Source organism: Halichondria panicea, chromosome 9 (genome assembly GCF_963675165.1).
Source record: "Halichondria panicea chromosome 9, odHalPani1.1, whole genome shotgun sequence".
NCBI lineage: Eukaryota > Metazoa > Porifera > Demospongiae > Suberitida > Halichondriidae > Halichondria > Halichondria panicea.
The window spans coordinates 6173534-6191911 of NC_087385.1; the positions used below are offsets into that span (position 1 = coordinate 6173534).

The window sequence follows — 18378 nt, forward strand, 5'->3', positions numbered from 1 at the left end:
CTACCCTAAAAAGCAAAAGCAGTACTTATGCTACCCTACAAAGTAGTACTTATGCTGCCCTCGAAAAGCAGTACTTATGCTACCCTAAAAAGTAATGCTGCCCTCGAAAAGCAGTACTTATGCTACCTTAAAAAGTAGTACTTATCCCCTAAGCAGTTTCTGGCCAGACGCTTTTTTTTATTTATTGGCTCAGTATAATAATTATTATAATTATAAGGGTATAAGGCTTTATGATCTGCTTGCCATTGTTTCGGCTTATATAATTGAGAGTGACAAAGATTAATGTGGTATTGGAAGTGGTTATTTCAGTGCAAAAACACATACATGTACACATGCAAAGCTATTCCTATTTCAGTGTTAGTTCAAGAGTCTTGAAGAACGTCCAGACATCTTTGAATGAGTTGTATAGGGGGGCAGGGGCTACTCTCATGTGGCCATCTTTACGAAGGTCCGTCTGTATGGGAGCATTATAACGGTAATAACTAACAGTGTGACAATCTTGCTGGTATGGTAGTTAGATTATAGTTGAAATAAAATAGCGTCAATTTTCTGGCACACCACCCCTTGCCCATAGCCTAGCAACGTAACCCAGACACCAAACTGCTGACAAACGTACGTACTCACCACAACTCCCCTACTCGCCAGCTGGTGATGAACCTCTTTGACGGGGAAGGAGAACTGGAGGGACAATTGGGCACCACGCCTCTTAGGGTCAGAGGGGGTCACTATGGTCATATATTTTGAAGAGTCCGCTGTATGCGTGTACATTACATTTTATATTAAAGTTGAATTTTGGGATTACAGTCATGTTACAAAGAAAATACACACCTGCTACATTTTCTCTCTTCTCCTTAGTGAGGTAATGCTCAATGAGCATCTCCAGGTAACCAGTGAGAATCCTGGACTTGATGGTCAGTTCTCTCATGGAGGTGTCAGCAAACACGTCCAGGCTGGCTTTCAGACTCAGGCACTCCAACACCGGAGGATTGGAGAGTTGGAACCCAGCGGCCCCGGCCTGAAGATCCAATACTGTGCACATTATTAGACATAATACACACTAACATTTGCATACGATACGTACCGTTGGACATATCAAATCGAGTTTTTCTATTGTGACTCCACCATCCCAGTAGTCGTGGTAACTGTTGGTTGTGGGCGTGTTTCTCGTGTACAAAGAATCCTGCGATTCCTCCAGGTCCACTGTTGAGGTACTTGTAGGTACACCAAGCAGCAACGTCCACCCCCCAGTCATGTAGACACAGCTCCACATTGCCAGCTGCATGAGCAAGGTCAAACCCAACATAGCAACCCTGCAGGAGCAAACAGAGACAATCAAAGTAAGACACTGACCTCTCACACCAATTATATGTCTCTCACATTTTCTCAGATAGTTTACGAAACACAGAATCTCACCTTGCTGTGAGCTGCTTTAGTGATTGCCTCCATGTCAAACACATACCCAGTCAGGTAGTGAACACCTTTACAAATACAATGATATACTGCTTCCAAGTACTGTCACGTATGAAATTGAGGACTCACCTGGAAGCCAGACTAAAGCTACAGAGTCTCCCTGCTCCTCTATCAGTTGCACCACATCCTCAGTCCTCCAAAAGTGCTCGCCCTGAGGGTAACTGTTGGTAACTGGAGGTGGTAAATGTGGTGACCTATTATCACTTACCTCTCTTGGAGCCATTACTATCATTGCTTCTTTGGGGTCATAGCCATGCCAATTAACCTGTGACTGCACTGCATACTGCAATAGAAAAAAATAAGAATATTGTCAATTCAATTTCTCCAAACGTACAAAGTCTGAAGGGAAGCTGTCCTTCTCCAACACGATTTTGAACCTATCCTTAGTGGGCTGGTAGAACGATACCTATAGTGTAATAATTAAGTATCAAAACAATGACAGGGACAACTATATATAGGAAGACCTCGTTACCCATTCAAGCAATCTTACTCCTCACCATAGCCAGGTGGCAGTTGACGGTGAGTCCATTCATAGGCACCACCTCAATGGGTTTAGCTCCCACTAGCCGTGCACTCTCATCCACCACGATGTCCTCTATGGGTAACCAGGCAACTGGGTCATGAAAGTGACCATACACGCCTTTCTTTGCCCATTTATCCAGATCTGCTACGATCAAGTCCTTCGTTCCCTTTGGTTGAAGACCCAGGGAGTTACCAGTGAGATACACACAGTCTTGGCTAGAGTCTATATCTGAAGATGATAATGTGGAATTTCCGAACAATGCACTCTTATAAATTATTTACAGCTCCAAAACATTTCGTCTATTCATTAATTTCCTCAGCAATGGAACACATACATGGAGCTACACACACGTACGTGTACATTAGTTACCTGCCGCCAACTTTTCCCCCTCACAGATGTCACTGATTGTCGGCAAGCAGAACTTTGCTCTAAAGGAGGCCAGTTTGTCCCTGTTGTCCAGTGTAGTTGCTAGCCTGAGGTCATCCAGCCCCACTCCCTCCCCTCCAGCCACTGACTCCAGGTAGCTCTGAATGGACTCCTTGCTCTCAAGGTAAGGAAACCCCTCCATCACCAGCTAAATCTAGCTGTCTTTTTCTAGTAGGGCGTGGTTGGATAGGCCACTCCAGGAAGCTGTGCACCTAGCTCGATTCAAGGTAGCCTCGATCCCAGGCCGAGTTTTCGCTTTTATAACGGTTAGGCGAACAACCAGTTGTTCGCCTAACCGTTATAAAAGCGAAAACTCGGCCTGGGATCGAGGCTAGATTCAAGGCCGATTAAAATACGTATTTTAATCGGCCTGGAATCGAGGCTACTGTGCACCACAACTGCGGCGCGTGTTGTGCCACAAATCGCGCGCGCAGTTTGTATGTCGCTGGACAACCCCCATGCAAAGAAGTAAGTGGTTGTGAAGACCCATGAAAATAGGAAAGCAGAGAGACAGTGTGTGTGGTAGAATAAAAAATAACAAAATAGTGATTACTGATAACTATTATGCTAACAATTATATACTCAATTTTATAATACTCTCAATTTATATCTAGTATGACTCATACTAGATATAAATTGAGAGTATTATACACTTAATATCCATGTAGTGTGTGTATATAATTATTGTGTGGATGATAAATTTACTATAAGGTCTAGATATCATTGTCTGAAATTAGGAGCAGCCAGCTAATATGTAACTTATAGTAGTGTGCGTATGTTTGTGTGGGTGATAAATTTTACACACATTGTCTGAAATTGAGAGTATATAGTGTGTGTATATAATTTGTGTGGATGATAAATGTTACTATTATTATCATTGTCTGACACCTGACACCATTGGGAGTAGCCAGTAGCCAGCATTCATGACAATAGACAATAGATAGTAGCCATAATTCCCGGAAAGGAGGTGGGTTTTATATCAAGGGTTGATAAGAAGTAATGAATCTACTTGACGGGAGACTGTATAAAAGTAATCTTTGTAAACATATTTTCATTAGCAGGTCCATTCGGTACAATGTCAGAAGGAAAAGCTACACCTGATGAACTAGAGGAGCACCGTTCTTCTCACTCCAGTGAAGTTCCTGTAGAAATTGAAATCAAAAATGAAGCTTCAGTGAATGAAAATGAAAATAAATCTGGTGGTCTGTATAGCGACTATGAGAAAGAAGTTTATTCTCAGATTTTCGATGATCTTTACGAGAATTTGCCTGAAACGGAAACTGGTGGGGAAATAATCGAGTTTATCCCCAGCAAATCTGAATCACTGATGGACTTGGTTTATAGCTTTAAGGTCCGAATCTCCTGCAGGGAAGTTAGAAAATCTCCTAAAGCTGTCGAGACTAGTCCGTTTAAGCTTTTGAACAGCTTCATGAAAAATGCTCGCAGAAGAGGATTTGGTGCAGTTGACAATATTTTGTTCCCAAATGTTGAAAGTAAATTAAGAAATATTGTGACGATTATATGGGTCATTTGTGAGTTGGTTTTTCTTTCTGTTGGAACGGTTTTGTCTATTGTTGCTATCAGTACACCAGAGAGTGTTTCAATATACACTTGGGTGCACTTTGGATTTGCTTGCATTGGGTTTATACTTTCTGGCATTGATGCAATCATATTCTTTCGTTCTTGCAGTAATTGCAAAGCTCACTCTAGTGATAATAGCATCCATGAAGGTGATACCCAAAATCTCTATAATACCGAAACAGAAACAAGTGGTACTGAAGGTGGAAACCTTTCTTGTAGTAAACGCAAGTGTAGGAAATGTCATGCTCTCAAAAGAAGTGCTGAGATCTGTCGAATGATTTTAACAGAGGTTATTGTTACACCATTATTAATTTGTGATTTGTTTGAAATCTTTGATAGTCAAGGCTACAAGACTGATGCTGGCCACCTAGATCGAGTTGGATTTGCACTATTCATAATTGACACTATAGCCACAGCTTTCTTTATGTACATTGCACGAGTACTGCTTTTGGCTGTAGCTGTATACAGCATGCATAAGACCCAAACATCTAGATCAAATGATGATTCTGAAAGTAAAAGCAAGTTAAGCAAACGAGCTTTATACTTTGTTATCTTTATCTCAGTACATATTACTCTTCACCTTATTGGCCATTTTATAATGTTAGTTGCAGTTGGGGCACAGATAGGGCTGGACAATCTTAGTATCATGCCACGTCTTCCTACTATCGAAACAGGACCAAATAACTACGTCGCCTCCTCATCGGCTGTTTACATGTGTTTTGCAGTTTGTGTCTTGCCAATTGCTGGAGTGTTGAGCTTCTTTATTTATGCAAACTTTTGGTTTCAGGAATGTCCAATGTCTGTCGCAGCCGATTTGCTCAATATTATCCAAACACCTGGTGGTAAGGAGATAATCGAATTCTCACAAGCTTGCAAAAATACCCAAGAAGGTTTTGAGAAAATAGTAAACAAGCTCGAAAGAAAAAATGCTTTGCTACACAGACAATATGAAAACTTTGTCAACACAGGTATGAATACAAAACTTTTCTTGCCTTTTCGAAATCCTGTTTTCATTGTTTTCTCCCTAATATACACTGCTCTACAGATATCATTTTTCGTAAGTGCTGGAATTGGCTACTTAAATGTGACTAACATAGACGTCATCCCTGGGGCCGAGTGGTATTTGATTCACATTATTATTGGAGGAATTTTTGTTGTGATTGTCAACAGCTATGTGTTTATACTTGCTTTAGTATGGTTTACAGTGATAACGCTCTTCATCGCCATACAGCTGCTTGAAATTTTGCTATTCTTGTTTTGGCTTTGTAACACATGTGACAAATTCATGGATGACCCAGCTAATGCGATAGATAGCCTGCAAAGAGAGAATTTGGAAGAAAGAGTGAATTGTATCTCCTGTGTTGCCTTACAGAGGTGTTAATTAATTAAGTAATGGTGATCAAACTTTTAGTTACAGTAGATCTATCACAATTAGAATACACAATATAGAGACAATAACAATTTAGACTTAGTATAATTATGTTATTAGAGTGGATCTTTATGCACCTGCATACTTTGTTAATAGCGAGTTCGTGAGTAGATTTGAGTTTTTGCTGTAAGATTTTTCGTATGTTTTTCGCAATTCTTTTATGCGCATGCACAGATTAAGTCGGGCGTCGCCGTCCGGATGACCCTTGACCTATCAGCCTTGAGTGGGTATGGGACGAATATTATGACTGTTAGTGATGGCAGATGATGTGGGATTGTATTGGTCTCTTTTCCAAGGGCAATTTCCAGGTGAGATTGTACTGACTCTAGAAACCACATAATATATAGCTCCTGTCCATCATTACTATAAAATTATACTTCCTTTACACATATTTATATTAAATGATACAGATGACTGGAAAACAGACTCTGAATTTGTCCAGTATCTCTCTGAACTCAGTGCATACTCTTTGGAGAAACTACGTGAGTGAATGAATGTATAATATGCTAGTAGCGTCTTATCACTATAGGCGAGAGTGTTTATGATACCCTAACATTGCCGCTATGTACGTGATATTGATATTCATCTCATTATGCTAACCCTCCTCTCAGAGCTGGAGCCAGAGCACCTAAAAGAGGAGCGTAGGCTAGTCCTCAATTCCACTCAGAAGTTGGCCTTCAACAACTACCAGACATTCATTCAGACAGCAGACTGCACTAGAGAGGTCTTTAAAGATGTGAGCAAATCTTTGTTGCATCTTAAAAAGTGGTGTGTTGCTTAACTTTCCCCTTAATTGCCAAGAGTTTCTGTTCATTTCCAACAATGTTAATATGTTCGTTGGCATTTTCACTTTCACTCTTTATTTCTTATTCTCCGTCGTCAGTTTATAGCTGTGGAGGATCATGTGAGCAAGCTACTGAACAGGATACCAGACTTCACTGACGCTTGTAAGAAATTCACCACTGACTCTCAAGAGGTCAATGAAAAGTAAGCGTCCCTACTTTGTAAGCGTCCATGTGATACTAAGTACTGTCTTTTAAAGGTGTAGTGTAGCACCAACTGTTGTGGTAGGCAATGTTATAACAAGAGTGTTATTGTAACCCTCCTCTCAGGCGTAAGTTGAACTCACTGGCTCTGTCGAGACACACCCAGCTACTGGAGGTGCTGGAGATCCCTCAGGTTATGGAGACGTGTGTGAGGAATGGCTACTATGAGGAGGCCCTGGATTTGAGCGCCCATGTCAGGAGAATGGCCAAGAAGCACGGGACTATTCCCATCATTGAGGTGTGTCCGTGGTGTACATGTAATCACATGGGATGCAGATGGGGTGTACCCATAGCGATCAAAAAATCATTGTGTACCTCTATAAAACACAAGTTTGTAATGAGAACTTATCCACTTCCCCCCTCCCCAGGGCATTGGCCGAGACATAGAACGCTCCCTGGGCCTGATGCTCTCCCAGCTCTTACAGCAGTTGAGAGGCTCTATCCAGCTACCCGCCTGTCTGAGAGTGGTGGGTTTCCTCAAGAGAATGGAGGTCTTCTCTGATACAGAGCTGAGACTCAAGTTCCTCCAGGCCAGGGACACTTGGATGCAGGGAGTGCTGGCAGCCATTCCCACAGATGATGGTGAGCTCTACAACCTTTTAGGTTTTTCAACTGTGCGTGTACTGTACCAGATTATTATTGTAGCTGGCTTATGGTTGACAACAGTTTAGTATCATGTGTACACTTGCAATTAATTAACTCAATAAAGTTGTGCAACTTCCCTGTACAGCATACCAGCACCTCAGCAAAACTATTGAGGTCAGTCGAGTCCACCTCTTTGACATAGTGACCCAGTACAGAGCTATATTCCCTGATGATGACTCTGTCAAGACCTCCTACTCCACCTCTAGAGCAGCTGTCTCTGTGGCCACTGTCCCTGGGGCACTCTTCTATCGCTGGGTCAACGACAAGGTTGGTAATATTACACATAAATAACATTATTTTTAGTGCCCTTTGATTTAGTACTGCAACAGCTAATCCAATAACCTTTTGTTCGCTATATTATTATCCTGCTTATTGTAAGTGTGTACTGATGAGTGTGCCTCTAATTTCCCCAGATATGGCAGTTTCTGCACACTCTGGAGAAGGATCTTCAGAGAGGAGTGGGTGGACGTGTGGACTCTCTCCTCGGACAGTGCATGTACTTTGGTCTCTCTTTCAGTCGCATTGGTGCCGACTTTCGTAGCTTGATAGCTCCTGTGTTTGTGAGGGTCTTGGTGAGGTCCTTCAGGCAAACTGTCAGGAATGCTAAACACCAGTAAGTATAACAAAATACAGTTGAATTTGACTCTCTGAATAATGTTCAACTCAATAGCTCTCTCTCTCAAAACAAAATTGTTGTTTTATGCAAATCATGTGTTCAGTTTCCACGAGTCAATGAAGCGACTAACGTTGTCCACACCTCTGAGACGAGCCACAGATTTATCCACCCACTCCACTCACACTATCACGCCCCCACACTCCCTCCTCGACTACTCCCCACTAGCCTCACTCACCAATGCACTGGTGACTGCGTTCAACGAGCTGAGGCAGTGTGCTCCTCTTGCCATGGGCCCCGAGGTAGCACAGGAGCTGAGGAGACTGGTGGAGAGTACCGTACATGACATCTGCGAGTACCACAAGTAAGCAGTGACAGTGAATTGGCTTCATTATCTTCAGATGTTGATGATTGTATGTATCTGTGAACCTCCCTTGATATTAAATAATACAGGAGTGCTACGTATTATTTTGTGTATTTGAATGTGAATTCTCATAAGCTTGTTTGAAGATAATTATTTATTAGGGCCTAGTCTCTAGCTAGCTAGCTCTGTGTACGTGCACACTGACTTATTTACAATCAATACACATAATTATGATAATTATCTGTGTCTTATGCAGGATCGAGAATGGTTCATTCACTGCTAAAGAGAAGGAAGCTTATGAGCAGCTAGTTCGTGTGATGGTGCGAGACTTTCTACCGTTTGTGAAGCAAGTATTCGAGACTCTGTTCAAGACTCAGCCAATACAAGCAGTTGCTCTCTCTTCAACGTACGCTCTCAAGCACACCAGAACACTCTCTAACACTCAACCAGGCTCAGTGTTTGCCTCTAAGCTGCAGTTGGGAATGGAGCTAGACGTGACGGCACTCGCAGAACCACTGAGATCTATTGCAGCTGGTGTGTTTGAGGAGAAAGAATCATTAGCACAGCAGCTACAAGATCAAGAGAATATCACTAAAGCAGAAGAAAGCTCTGAGAACAGTTGAATATTGAACAGATTCTGCATTCATTTTAGATCTAATATCTTTTTTCCTATTGATGCTTCCTTGTTGGTATAACTCCTTAGAGTCTAATTCCATGGTTACCAGCTTATGTGAACGCTGCATATGCATCATCGTCTTAACTATAACAGTAGCTACTCTATTAGGTGCAGGTCTGTTTGTACAGTATATGCTATTGCACAGTGATGGCGACGGCGATGGCCGAGATCGAGCCCATTAGTGTTCCAAGGTGGGCGGGGCTCGTTCACTGCAAAAAGCTGGGTGGAGCTCAAGACTGTACTAACTGTGCTGGATGCAGTGACCACATCACCACCAGCTATAAAAGTCACTATGAGGGCAAGAGACCAGCAGCCAGGATGCCATTGAGGCCTTCTTCCCTCACCAGGAAGCACAACCCTCAACCAAGACATGTATTCTTGCTCAGGAGAGCAGTGCCCAATAAGGTAGCAGTAGTTCACATCCTTTGTTGTACGACACAACACGAATGGTGTTAGCAGTACAAGAATCACCACAAATAATTATCGCACTAAATGTATGTCACTGTACAGTACATAAAATGCTTATTGTTCTCTTTTTATAAAAATAGCCTGTCTGCAATGTATGGACTAAGACTACTCCACCAACAAAAACTGTGGAGGAACCTATAGCTACCGAGTCTTCAGTGGATCTCACTAGGCCTAGTAAGACTCAGTTGACCAGTGCCAAGAGCTCCTACAAGAATACCGATGGTCACCTAAACTTCCAGAGCATTCCAACACGGTTTGGTTCCAACAAGCTGAAGATGGTACCAGCTAAGGGAATCGGTAAATAATTAACCTCAAAATCGATCTAATAATTATCAACATGTTTCCTTCTCATATATAGTCCCAACGACTTGTGCGTTGACCACAGATTCTAAAATTGATACTACTGAGCCATTTCCCTCCATACCCGATGAGCCTCTCAATAAGGCCATCCAAGGTGGAAAAAGAAAGCTGAATGCATCATACGGTAATTGAGTTGTTGAGTAGTTTAAGCCTTGTCTTTGAGCATTTTTACACAAGCTACATTGTAATTCACACCCCTTCCCCATACACACACCACTTCACCCCCTCCCACACACACACACACACACACACACACTTCACCCCCTCCCCCCAACAGTCCTCAACCAACACCTCATAGGATATGATGCTATGAAAGACGTGAAGGCACGTGCGCAAGCTGGCAAGGATGACCGCTTTTCATTTTTGTCAAGAACCTCCAGAAAAAAGCATGTTCCAACTCTCAAGTCCAACTTATCAGGGAGCAGTATAGCAGTGAGAAGTAACAAAAAGGCAGCTCCAAGAGTGGCCAAGGTGCACTGGAATGAAGTGGTGGAATCTTGCACTCCCAAGCCGACCTGGATGTACCTATAACAATAGATAATAATTATACATAACACTTGTGTGTATTCAATCACTATCTTGTGTGTCAAGTTTTGGTAATTATTGATTCTATCAAAGAATTTCTTGTTTTCACATTCATACAATGTCAAAAATAAATACAAGTTAAACAAACTGCGAAACATTGTTTCAACAACTATAGCTACTCTTAATCAAATGTCCAAGTTCTTTTCAACAACTAGCTACTCTAATTAGTCCAAGTTCCCTTTTTTTTTATAATACATCCATAATCACATTGCCACAACTTCCAATCACATTTCTTTAAATCCTTAAACAAGCATCGTTCCTTGTTGTAAATCGTTTTGGGTAATACGTAGATGGTACACGATGGCTATCCCAGCACAAACCAAACATCCTTAGTGAGATGAAGCCAAGTGAATAAAAGTTTATTAAATCTCGTTGATTGAATAATCACACGGTAATTCCAGTGGTATAGCCACAAGATGCGTGGTAGAGGAGAGACTCAAAGTCTTCTCAAAGATGGTAAAACAGCAACAGTTTGTTCCAGATCACAAGATGTTACAACCAGTCCAGTCGAAACAAATGTTGCAAAACAGTAAAGAACAGAGAAATGAAAATGACAACAGCTAGAGCTACAAAACAAGAGTGACCAAGAAAAAGACGGCAAGAGATGGAAGGAGGAGAGATAATAAGCATTAAGAGGGGAGGGGGGGTGGGTGGTCAGATCTGAGTTACACTCAGTCCATGGCATACATACATCAGCAAGAAGCAGACACAAGAAGAACAGTGAACATCAACACAAAATGTTAGAAATAAGCATAATCACGAATTGACAACACAACACTATAAAATATTCCACAACCAGCACACCGAACAAGACACAATAGGGAGTGATTCCAAACACAACTGATCAGTGCAAGTGCTCCAGATTATAAAGTGCGACAGAATTATTTGCAAAGAGACGAGACAAGTAATGAGCTGAGTGGTGGAACGGGACAGTGAGTTAAGTTTGAACAGAGGATGAAGAGGACACATCATTTCTGTCTTCTTCGGACGCCACCTGGTATTCGGCAACGTAGAGTCGTTTGTCGATGACCTTTGGTACCGGTTTGATCTCTGTGCGTAGTTCTTTCTCGACTGTCATGAGTGTGAAGCGATCGTTATAAGTGATAAGGTTGATAGCCAGGCCAAGGTGGCCGAAACGACCAGAGCGACCGATTCTGTGGAGGTAGGTCTCAGCCGTCGTTGGGAAGTCAAAGTTGATGACTACGTTCACAGCTTGGATGTCAATCCCACGGGTCAAGAGATCTGTGAAGGGTGGAAACAATTTATTATTATAAAGAATTTATGCACGAAACACAGATGTACGTGTAACAGTAAACACAAGCTTCTGTGACATGAATTTCTGCTAGCTTAGAAGGACCCAATTCAGATGATACGCTCAAATCTCAAATTTGGAACGGGCCATAATTTTCCATAACAATCATCTGAAGAGATTGGCTGACCTGTGCATACAAGGTTTCTGCACTCTCCATTCCTAAAGTCGTGGAAGACTCTGTTTCTGTGAGCTTGGGCCATTTTGGAGTGAATGTAGAAACACGAGTAGCCCAGTTGAGTGATTTTTTTGGCCAGGAGCTCTACTCTGTTGACCGAGTTACAGAAGATGATGCTTTGGTTGATCTGGAGCTTGGAGAATAGTGTGTTGAGGCAGTGGACCTTTTGTCTCTCCTCCACAAAGGCATAGTACTGAGTGACCCCCTTCAGAGTGAGCTCGTCCATTAGATTGATCATGTAGGGGGAGTTCATGTGGTGCTCCTGTAATTAGTGAGAGAGGAGAGTCTAACACATGGGATTACAACATTCATAACAAGGGAATACAACACAGTGTAAGCCATGTCCATTGGTCAACACGCATGCAGAACACACAAACAAGCCTAAAGCTGTCTGGACACAGTAGGGGAATGCCATGTACACTTTATAGCTACTTAGGATTGCGTGCTGCAAGAATGTACTAAAAATGCTAAAAATCTGCTGTTAATCTTAATTACAACATCCTGGCTGTAAAGCTACACAGCCACAGTGACATGCGTGTGTTGGTTGACTCACTGTGAAGCCCTGAATGGTGACAGGAAAAGTGGCAGAGAATAGGAGGACTTGTCTGTCCGATGGCAGGAAGGAGATCAACTTGTCTAGTACGTGCTGAAAGTCCATCGAGAGCAGCTTGTCAGCTTCATCTAAGACCAAGATTTGACACTTGTTCACTTTTGCAATGCCCTTCTCCATTAGGTCTATGATACGACCTGGTGTGGCTACTACCACTTGCACTGCAGCAAACAGAAAGCACATTCAGCACACACACACACACACACACGCACGCACACGCACGCACACACACACACACACACACACACACACACACACACACGCACACACACACGCGCACACACACACACACACACACGCACACGCACGCACGCACACACACACACACCCACCCACCCACGCACACGCACGCACACACACACAGTACATACATGTAGTGTAGTCTACATGCACCATTACAGATAAACAACACTGCACACAGACTCTATTAAAGGCACGCAGGTGAACAACATACTAGTCTATTCAATCTAATGTACATCGCAATCGATAATGGATCTTGAATACTTCAATAAAAGGCCAAGAGATGCTGAGACAATCAAAACTACCAACCAGGTTCCTCAAGTCTCATGATGTCATCCGATAAGTTGGTCCCTCCAGTAGTGACCATGACTCGGGCTTTCATGTACTTGCCCAACTCCTTGCATATCTGAGAGGTCTGTAGAGCCAGCTCCCTTGTAGGGACCACCACTATGGCTGCAGACATGGGACAGAGAAGTGGAGATTTAATCTCTATACACTCCACGAGATCACACAGTAAGCCATAGTATTGAACATGTATACAAGCTAGCAGGAGTGCATGAATACTCCTGAAGCTAGCTATAGCTGGATAGTAAAGTGTTTAGAGCATGTATCCATGTAAAAGTGTAATGAACTTTTAAAAATGCCACAGAAGTACAGAATGCTTAGTGGTAGTCTGCAAGCACAGTAAGAGTTCCTAATAGTTATTACCATCTGCTCAAACTATACACTGGCTATATATTAATTTTAAGCTGTCTATTTACATGTACAAGCAGCACACAGATACAGCACAGCACACACAGCACCTTGGATATGGTCCTGGTCAGTGTCCACTTTCTCTAGGACAGGAATGAGGTATGCTCCTGTCTTCCCCGTGCCATTCTTAGCTCTGGCCAGAATGTCTTTGCCTGCCAGAGCAATGGGAATAGACTCCTCTTGAATTGGTGAGGGCTCTTCGTAACCTTTCTCAAAGATGCCCATTAGGAGCTCTCGCTTGAGGCAGTAGTCCTCGAATTCATTGCCTTTTCTTCGAGTTACATCCTAAGAACAGACCACAAGAATTTAAAGCCACACACGTACATTGCCTCATCACATCATAACAGCCAAGTAGTGCAAAAAGTGGGTTGGATTTTGGATACCACAAACGTATTAAACTGGCATGATTGTGTGGCAATTCAGACATGATTTAATATACTGATAAACGTAACATAACGTACCTCAGTTCTTACTCTCCTGTCTTTTGGTGGAGCTTTGATTTGTGTTCTCCAGTCACCACTAGAAAGAGAGAGATAATTTGGAAAGACAAATTATCGCTAGAATGTAATAAGCTAGTAGGCAACGACAACCACACACAATCTGTAAAACTACAAATGCAGCCTAAAATAGGCTTACTCTTGTTTTTTGGATGCATTGTGAGCTGGTGGTTGCTGTTGTGCTGAAGCTGTTTGGACGTCAGGTGTGGCCATTTCTTGAGCAGGAAACCAGTGTACTTGTTGATTGAAGCCTGTGGCAATCTGTTTGTGAGCCTGTAGTAGTTTGTGGCAGCTGCTAATTTTGTGTAGCCAGGCGAGATCTTCTCGTGTTCTCTTGGGTGGATATAATGAGCTCTGTTGCCAGTCACGTCACTAAGATAAGGATGTCACAATACACTGGGTGTGCCGTGGGCCTATGAATCGCCTTAGCAGTAGTACTAATACCTCGAGACAATCCCCACAACAAATTCAATAAAAAGTCACAGCACAGCATAAATTATTATATAATTGTGCACATAAAATAGGCAAGAGATATAATGTTATGCTCAGTTATATTTCCTCGACTTTTTCTTTCCTATTGATTCAAACGGATTGTCATCTTCACTGTCTTCCCCCGACTGAGTTAGCTGTGAAATCACGTAAAAAAATTAACACCATATATACATGTACGTCAACAATGTCACATAAATAGATCCAACATTTTGTAAGTAGACTTAGCAGTAGAAATAATTATATCAAGTACCCAACGAGCTACACGTGCACTCACATCGATCGGTGAGTCCTTTTTGACTGAACGTCCTCGTTTAGCCGTAGAACTTCTACCAAAGGAGCTGGTGCTTCGAGGTTTCTTGGCAGCAGGTTGCTTTGAGACCAGGCTGTCCTCAGTGTCATCATCATCATCCAGGTAGCTGAGAGCTCCTCTCTTACCACGGCTCTAGGGGAGAGGGGGGTGACAGTGGAGGGTGAATTTTGTAAACCAGCTACTGCCAATGCTTGACAATAGAATTGTAGCAGCAGACTCTACAGCTACAAATATATGCATTATTCTCTATTAACAGATAGCTTTCGGTTACCCCCTTAAAGTTATATAAGATTTAAGCACACACACACACACACACACACACACACACACACACACACACACACACACACACACACACACACACACACACACACACACACACACACACACACACACACACACACACACACACACACACACACACACACACACACACACACACACACACACACACACACACACACACACACACACACACACACACACACACACACACACACACACACACACACACACACACACACACACACACACACACACACACACACACACACACACACACACACACACACACACACACACACACACACACACACACACACACACACACACACACACACACACACACACACACACACACACACACACACACACACACACACACACACACACACACACACACACACACACACACACACACACACACACACACAACACACACACACACAACACACACACACACACACACACACACACACACACACACACACACACACACTAGCTACTTACTCTGGTGGTAGTAGGGGCACCTTCAGACCTGAACGCAAGAGCTGGGGAGGAAGGAGGTGCAGTCTTAGACCCCCGTCCCCTCTTTGCTCCTCTCCCTCTTGTCGAGGTGGTGGATGTTTTAGTTCCTCGACCTCTGCCACCACGTCCCCTGGTAGGCTTTGGTCTGGGTGTGTCCGAGTCATCGTCATCAGAGAAGGTGCGGCTTTCATCAGCAAATGAATCCTTCTTCAAACTTTGGCTCTACAGTTATTAGTGGGAAATAAGTTTTCAACATAACCATGACCGTAATAAATTACATGTACATAATCATAGGTACTATAAAATACAAAGGTCAGCTTTGATAGTTCTTACGTGGCGCATTGCTTCCATGCCTTTAGTTTCCTGCACCTTATGCAGCTCATCTCTTTTCTCGTGAATCTGTAAAAGTAAGTACATACATGACTGTTAGAATTATGAAAAATAGGATGCTTACAATTTCTGATATGTCCTTGCTCGATACTGGGATGGTTTTTAGATGTGTTTGTGATTCTGCAAGACAGAACTTTGCACAGCTACAGCAAACAAAAGAAACAAATATAACACTTTGAATACTGCTGAGCACAGAAAAACTTACTCTGAGAGTGCATCATTCTCCTCCTTGTCCACAAACTGCTCGAGGGCATCAGCCAGGGTCTTCTCAGAGATAATGTCCAAGCTCTCTTTCTTAAGCTCCTCATTGATTAGCTTGGCTACATGAAGCTCAGCATTCTCAATACGCTCCAGGTCATAACAAAAGTCTTGTTCTGTGGCTTTTTTGTTAGCTGCATATTATAAGTTTATTTTACTGCTGCAACCTTAAAGAAATACGATGGGTATACTATAATTATTTTGAGAAGATTCACATGATTTCCCAGTAGCTTGCCGTTGCCTGAACCAATTCAAGATGCTCTGTGGATTTGCAACTACTCCGTGAAACTGCTGCCCAAATCTTGCGAGACTGAAAGAACTGTAGCCACCACTGTAGTCAACCTGCAGATACGTGATAAATTCAATAACTAGCAGGATTTCCGCTGGGCTGCCTCTATAGCTCAGTGGTTAGAGCACTGGTCTTGTAAACCAGGGGTCGAGAGTTCAAATCTCTCTAGGGGCTTGATTTTTTTGCTTACAGTAAACCAGTTCAAATCTTTCTAGGGGATCATATTTTTTTTTTCTTTCAGTTTACATGTACAATGTAAATACCTTTAATCTCACAAGTGGTATCTTGTCTGTGCTTGGATTTTCTTCTTTTACTTTTTCAATCAGAGCTTTCACTTTATTTGTTAAGAAGGCGTACACTCCCTCTTCATCACTGACATGAATTCCACTGCCTTGCAACCTTGTAGATTCTATTATAAACGGTCGTATTGTTTGCAGCCTTATGGGGTCAATCTTGAACGTGCAATCACTCTTAATGTGCATGATTCCAATATGCCTAAAACACAGAACAAAAACAGTCAATAACTCAGTACATATAAAGTAATGGCAATTATTCATTTACACAACCACATGATCAAGCACACATGCAGTATCAAGTTACACAGTATCAAGTTACCTATCTACTAAATAGTAAACACACTCAATATTCACCTACTTAGGTTTTTGCTCTCCGTCACTGAGAGAGGTGGCGACAGAAGACCCAGGTTGGGACACAAACACTCCTCTGTCCTCTCCTTCCTCGTCTACGTCTCCAGTAGCAACAAACTCAGGGTCTATCAGACACTCGTGCTCGTGGCCCCACATCACAAGGTCAAAGAACCCGGGGATGAAGCTGGCAGGGATGTAGTTGGTTTCTCCATGCTTTGCCCTAATGGATAATTTGCACAGTGTAATATTATTAAATGACATTAAGAGTGCATGAATGGCATCACTAGCTTGTACTGGTGACTTCCTACAATGCTACCTACTAGTGTACATGCCATACAAGACAGTCAAACGTCAACAAACGCACAGAAACACAATTAACAACTAGACACCTGTTCTGGTGCAGTACAAGCATATTGAACCATTCTCCTTCTTCCTCCTTTGGCCGTTGAAACTTGACTTTTCCTTTTCTGAATAGTCTGTGTAGCCTCTCGTCTCTGCAACTGCCCAGTCCGAATAGAGCTAGTCTGGCAGAGCCCTTCTGTAGGAGTAGAGGAGAGACCTCTATGTTCTCAATGTCTTCAGGCTTCCCAAAGTAGTTGACCAGGTTGGAGACACTGAGTAGATCCATGGCACTAAGGTTGCCTTGCTGGAGGGAAAAAAGAGTATGCAAATACAACTTTAAAAGAACCCAGCAGTTAGTTTGACTCACTCCTGTTGGATCGTCGTGGTTTCCATGGATGATAAAGATGGGCATTGAGACATTGTAGTTTGGGTCTTCATAGTTCACGACTGGAAATCTACCAAATAGACGTCATTCATAAAATAAGAATGAAATGAATACGGTAAAAGTAAAAACCACAAACAATTATAGCAGTGAACTTATTAACATAAATAGGCAAGTAGTATCAGTAGAAATTATATCTGGCTATAACATCTCTGACCTGTGGCAAGCTGCAATTTGTGAAGCAAATTAAGCCTGCTGAGGAGCATGGCTACAGTTCATGAAAGCTAATGCAGTCACAGACGTTCAAATCTAGCCTTTTGTTATTTTTACTTACTTAGAATGTTGAAAGTTAATGGCTGGGTCGCTCCTGAACTCTATGGGGCAAGGTCGACTGCCCATGCAGTAGTGCCTCAGGAGCTCCAGCATCCTGTGTAGTACCTGCCTTGAGGGCTTGTTGTCATGGAACAAGTCTCCTCCGAGCAATATGAAATCAACCTGAAGAGAATGAAAATTAATGTACACACGTTCAATTGATATACTGTAATTGTTGTATCTACACACTAAGTATTATACAGAACCACTGTGTCAGTGATGTCCCAGTAGGTAACATGTGTTGTAACAACAGATGAACTAACTTCCTGATCTTTTGCCACTTTAAGAATCTCCTCAAAAGACTCGAGTGAGTCAT

The 18378-nt window shown here is 42.4% G+C and overlaps 6 protein-coding genes and 1 non-coding gene across 8 annotated transcripts in view; 4 read left to right on the top strand and 3 right to left on the bottom strand.

Annotated features, from left to right (window-relative positions):
- Window positions 1-270: 270 nt before the first annotated feature.
- On the bottom strand, window positions 271-2624 carry LOC135341688 (kynureninase-like). 2 transcript variants are annotated; one of them, XM_064538346.1, is made up of 10 exons: window positions 2363-2624; window positions 1968-2215; window positions 1805-1876; window positions 1679-1753; window positions 1540-1621; window positions 1414-1478; window positions 1082-1310; window positions 829-1029; window positions 625-752; window positions 271-454 (listed from the first exon to the last, which is right to left on the bottom strand). In XM_064538346.1, the coding sequence occupies exons 1-10, from the start codon at window positions 2559-2561 to the stop codon at window positions 347-349; spliced, it is 1407 nt and encodes a 468-aa protein (XP_064394416.1). In that variant the 5' UTR covers window positions 2562-2624; the 3' UTR covers window positions 271-346. The 2 variants fall into 2 exon arrangements, with proteins under 2 accessions (XP_064394416.1, XP_064394415.1); XM_064538345.1 differs by having other exon boundaries at window positions 1968-2221; window positions 2363-2623.
- Window positions 2625-2850: 226 nt separating this feature from the next.
- On the top strand, window positions 2851-5573 carry LOC135341689 (uncharacterized). The gene is made up of 2 exons (XM_064538347.1): window positions 2851-2887; window positions 3481-5573. Exons 1-2 carry the CDS (start codon window positions 2878-2880, stop codon window positions 5379-5381), a joined length of 1911 nt encoding a protein of 636 aa, XP_064394417.1. The 5' UTR covers window positions 2851-2877; the 3' UTR covers window positions 5382-5573.
- A 48-nt stretch (window positions 5574-5621) lies between these two features.
- On the top strand, window positions 5622-8814 carry LOC135341697 (conserved oligomeric Golgi complex subunit 8-like). Its single transcript, XM_064538356.1, has 10 exons — window positions 5622-5737; window positions 5840-5911; window positions 6041-6165; window positions 6313-6416; window positions 6542-6713; window positions 6844-7057; window positions 7206-7387; window positions 7534-7733; window positions 7840-8097; window positions 8354-8814. Exons 1-10 carry the CDS (start codon window positions 5686-5688, stop codon window positions 8718-8720), a joined length of 1746 nt encoding a protein of 581 aa, XP_064394426.1. The 5' UTR covers window positions 5622-5685; the 3' UTR covers window positions 8721-8814.
- Window positions 8815-8848: 34 nt separating this feature from the next.
- Window positions 8849-10182, top strand: LOC135341705 (uncharacterized). The gene is made up of 4 exons (XM_064538365.1): window positions 8849-9178; window positions 9322-9538; window positions 9600-9725; window positions 9879-10182. The coding sequence occupies exons 1-4, from the start codon at window positions 8921-8923 to the stop codon at window positions 10130-10132; spliced, it is 855 nt and encodes a 284-aa protein (XP_064394435.1). The 5' UTR covers window positions 8849-8920; the 3' UTR covers window positions 10133-10182.
- A 10-nt stretch (window positions 10183-10192) lies between these two features.
- LOC135341701 (probable ATP-dependent RNA helicase ddx6) lies at window positions 10193-14134 on the bottom strand. The gene is made up of 7 exons (XM_064538361.1): window positions 13913-14134; window positions 13738-13795; window positions 13327-13561; window positions 12833-12976; window positions 12227-12444; window positions 11626-11935; window positions 10193-11428 (listed from the first exon to the last, which is right to left on the bottom strand). Exons 1-7 carry the CDS (start codon window positions 13984-13986, stop codon window positions 11124-11126), a joined length of 1344 nt encoding a protein of 447 aa, XP_064394431.1. The 5' UTR covers window positions 13987-14134; the 3' UTR covers window positions 10193-11123.
- A 95-nt stretch (window positions 14135-14229) lies between these two features.
- Window positions 14230-18378, bottom strand: part of LOC135341695 (double-strand break repair protein MRE11-like) — a 4536-nt gene continuing 387 nt past the window's right edge. Inside the window, exons 2-14 of the mRNA XM_064538354.1 lie at window positions 18326-18378; window positions 18025-18185; window positions 17676-17763; window positions 17356-17612; window positions 16974-17186; window positions 16583-16814; window positions 16246-16372; window positions 15978-16164; window positions 15837-15915; window positions 15716-15781; window positions 15365-15604; window positions 14540-14707; window positions 14230-14399 (exon numbers count right to left, since the gene is read on the bottom strand). The exon at window positions 18326-18378 is cut by the window's right edge and continues 48 nt beyond it. Of these exons, the coding sequence (XP_064394424.1) occupies window positions 14319-14399; window positions 14540-14707; window positions 15365-15604; window positions 15716-15781; window positions 15837-15915; window positions 15978-16164; window positions 16246-16372; window positions 16583-16814; window positions 16974-17186; window positions 17356-17612; window positions 17676-17763; window positions 18025-18185; window positions 18326-18378 (1952 nt within the window). The 3' untranslated portion in view covers window positions 14230-14318. The remainder of the gene's footprint in view (window positions 14400-14539; window positions 14708-15364; window positions 15605-15715; window positions 15782-15836; window positions 15916-15977; window positions 16165-16245; window positions 16373-16582; window positions 16815-16973; window positions 17187-17355; window positions 17613-17675; window positions 17764-18024; window positions 18186-18325) is intronic.
- Trnat-ugu (transfer RNA threonine (anticodon UGU)) lies at window positions 16421-16493 on the top strand. Its single transcript has one exon. It is a non-coding gene; the product is annotated as a tRNA-Thr (tRNA).

What these genes read in the sequence shown, in the direction of transcription:
- LOC135341697 (XM_064538356.1), top strand. Translation starts at nt 5,686, where the DNA reads ATGGCAGATGATGTGGGATTGTATTGGTCTCTTTTCCAAGGGCAATTT. An exon ending in TCTCAAGAGGTCAATGAAAA is followed by an intron (nt 6,417 to 6,541) that starts GTAAGCGTCCCT and finishes CCCTCCTCTCAG; the next exon opens with GCGTAAGTTGAACTCACTGG. An exon ending in GGACTATTCCCATCATTGAG is followed by an intron (nt 6,714 to 6,843) that starts GTGTGTCCGTGG and finishes CCCCCTCCCCAG; the next exon opens with GGCATTGGCCGAGACATAGA.
- LOC135341705 (XM_064538365.1), top strand. Translation starts at nt 8,921, where the DNA reads ATGGCGACGGCGATGGCCGAGATCGAGCCCATTAGTGTTCCAAGGTGG. An exon ending in GGTACCAGCTAAGGGAATCG is followed by an intron (nt 9,539 to 9,599) that starts GTAAATAATTAA and finishes TCTCATATATAG; the next exon opens with TCCCAACGACTTGTGCGTTG. An exon ending in AAAGCTGAATGCATCATACG is followed by an intron (nt 9,726 to 9,878) that starts GTAATTGAGTTG and finishes TCCCCCCAACAG; the next exon opens with TCCTCAACCAACACCTCATA.
- LOC135341688 (XM_064538345.1), bottom strand. Translation starts at nt 2,561, where the DNA reads ATGGAGGGGTTTCCTTACCTTGAGAGCAAGGAGTCCATTCAGAGCTAC. An exon ending in GGGGGAAAAGTTGGCGGCAG is followed by an intron (nt 2,222 to 2,362) that starts GTAACTAATGTA and finishes TATCATCTTCAG; the next exon opens with ATATAGACTCTAGCCAAGAC. An exon ending in CTAAAGCAGCTCACAGCAAG is followed by an intron (nt 1,311 to 1,413) that starts GTGAGATTCTGT and finishes TTGCTCCTGCAG; the next exon opens with GGTTGCTATGTTGGGTTTGA.
- LOC135341701 (XM_064538361.1), bottom strand. Translation starts at nt 13,986, where the DNA reads ATGGCCACACCTGACGTCCAAACAGCTTCAGCACAACAGCAACCACCA. An exon ending in TGACCAGGACCATATCCAAG is followed by an intron (nt 12,977 to 13,326) that starts GTGCTGTGTGTG and finishes CCATGTCTGCAG; the next exon opens with CCATAGTGGTGGTCCCTACA. An exon ending in CAGAAACCTTGTATGCACAG is followed by an intron (nt 11,429 to 11,625) that starts GTCAGCCAATCT and finishes CACCCTTCACAG; the next exon opens with ATCTCTTGACCCGTGGGATT.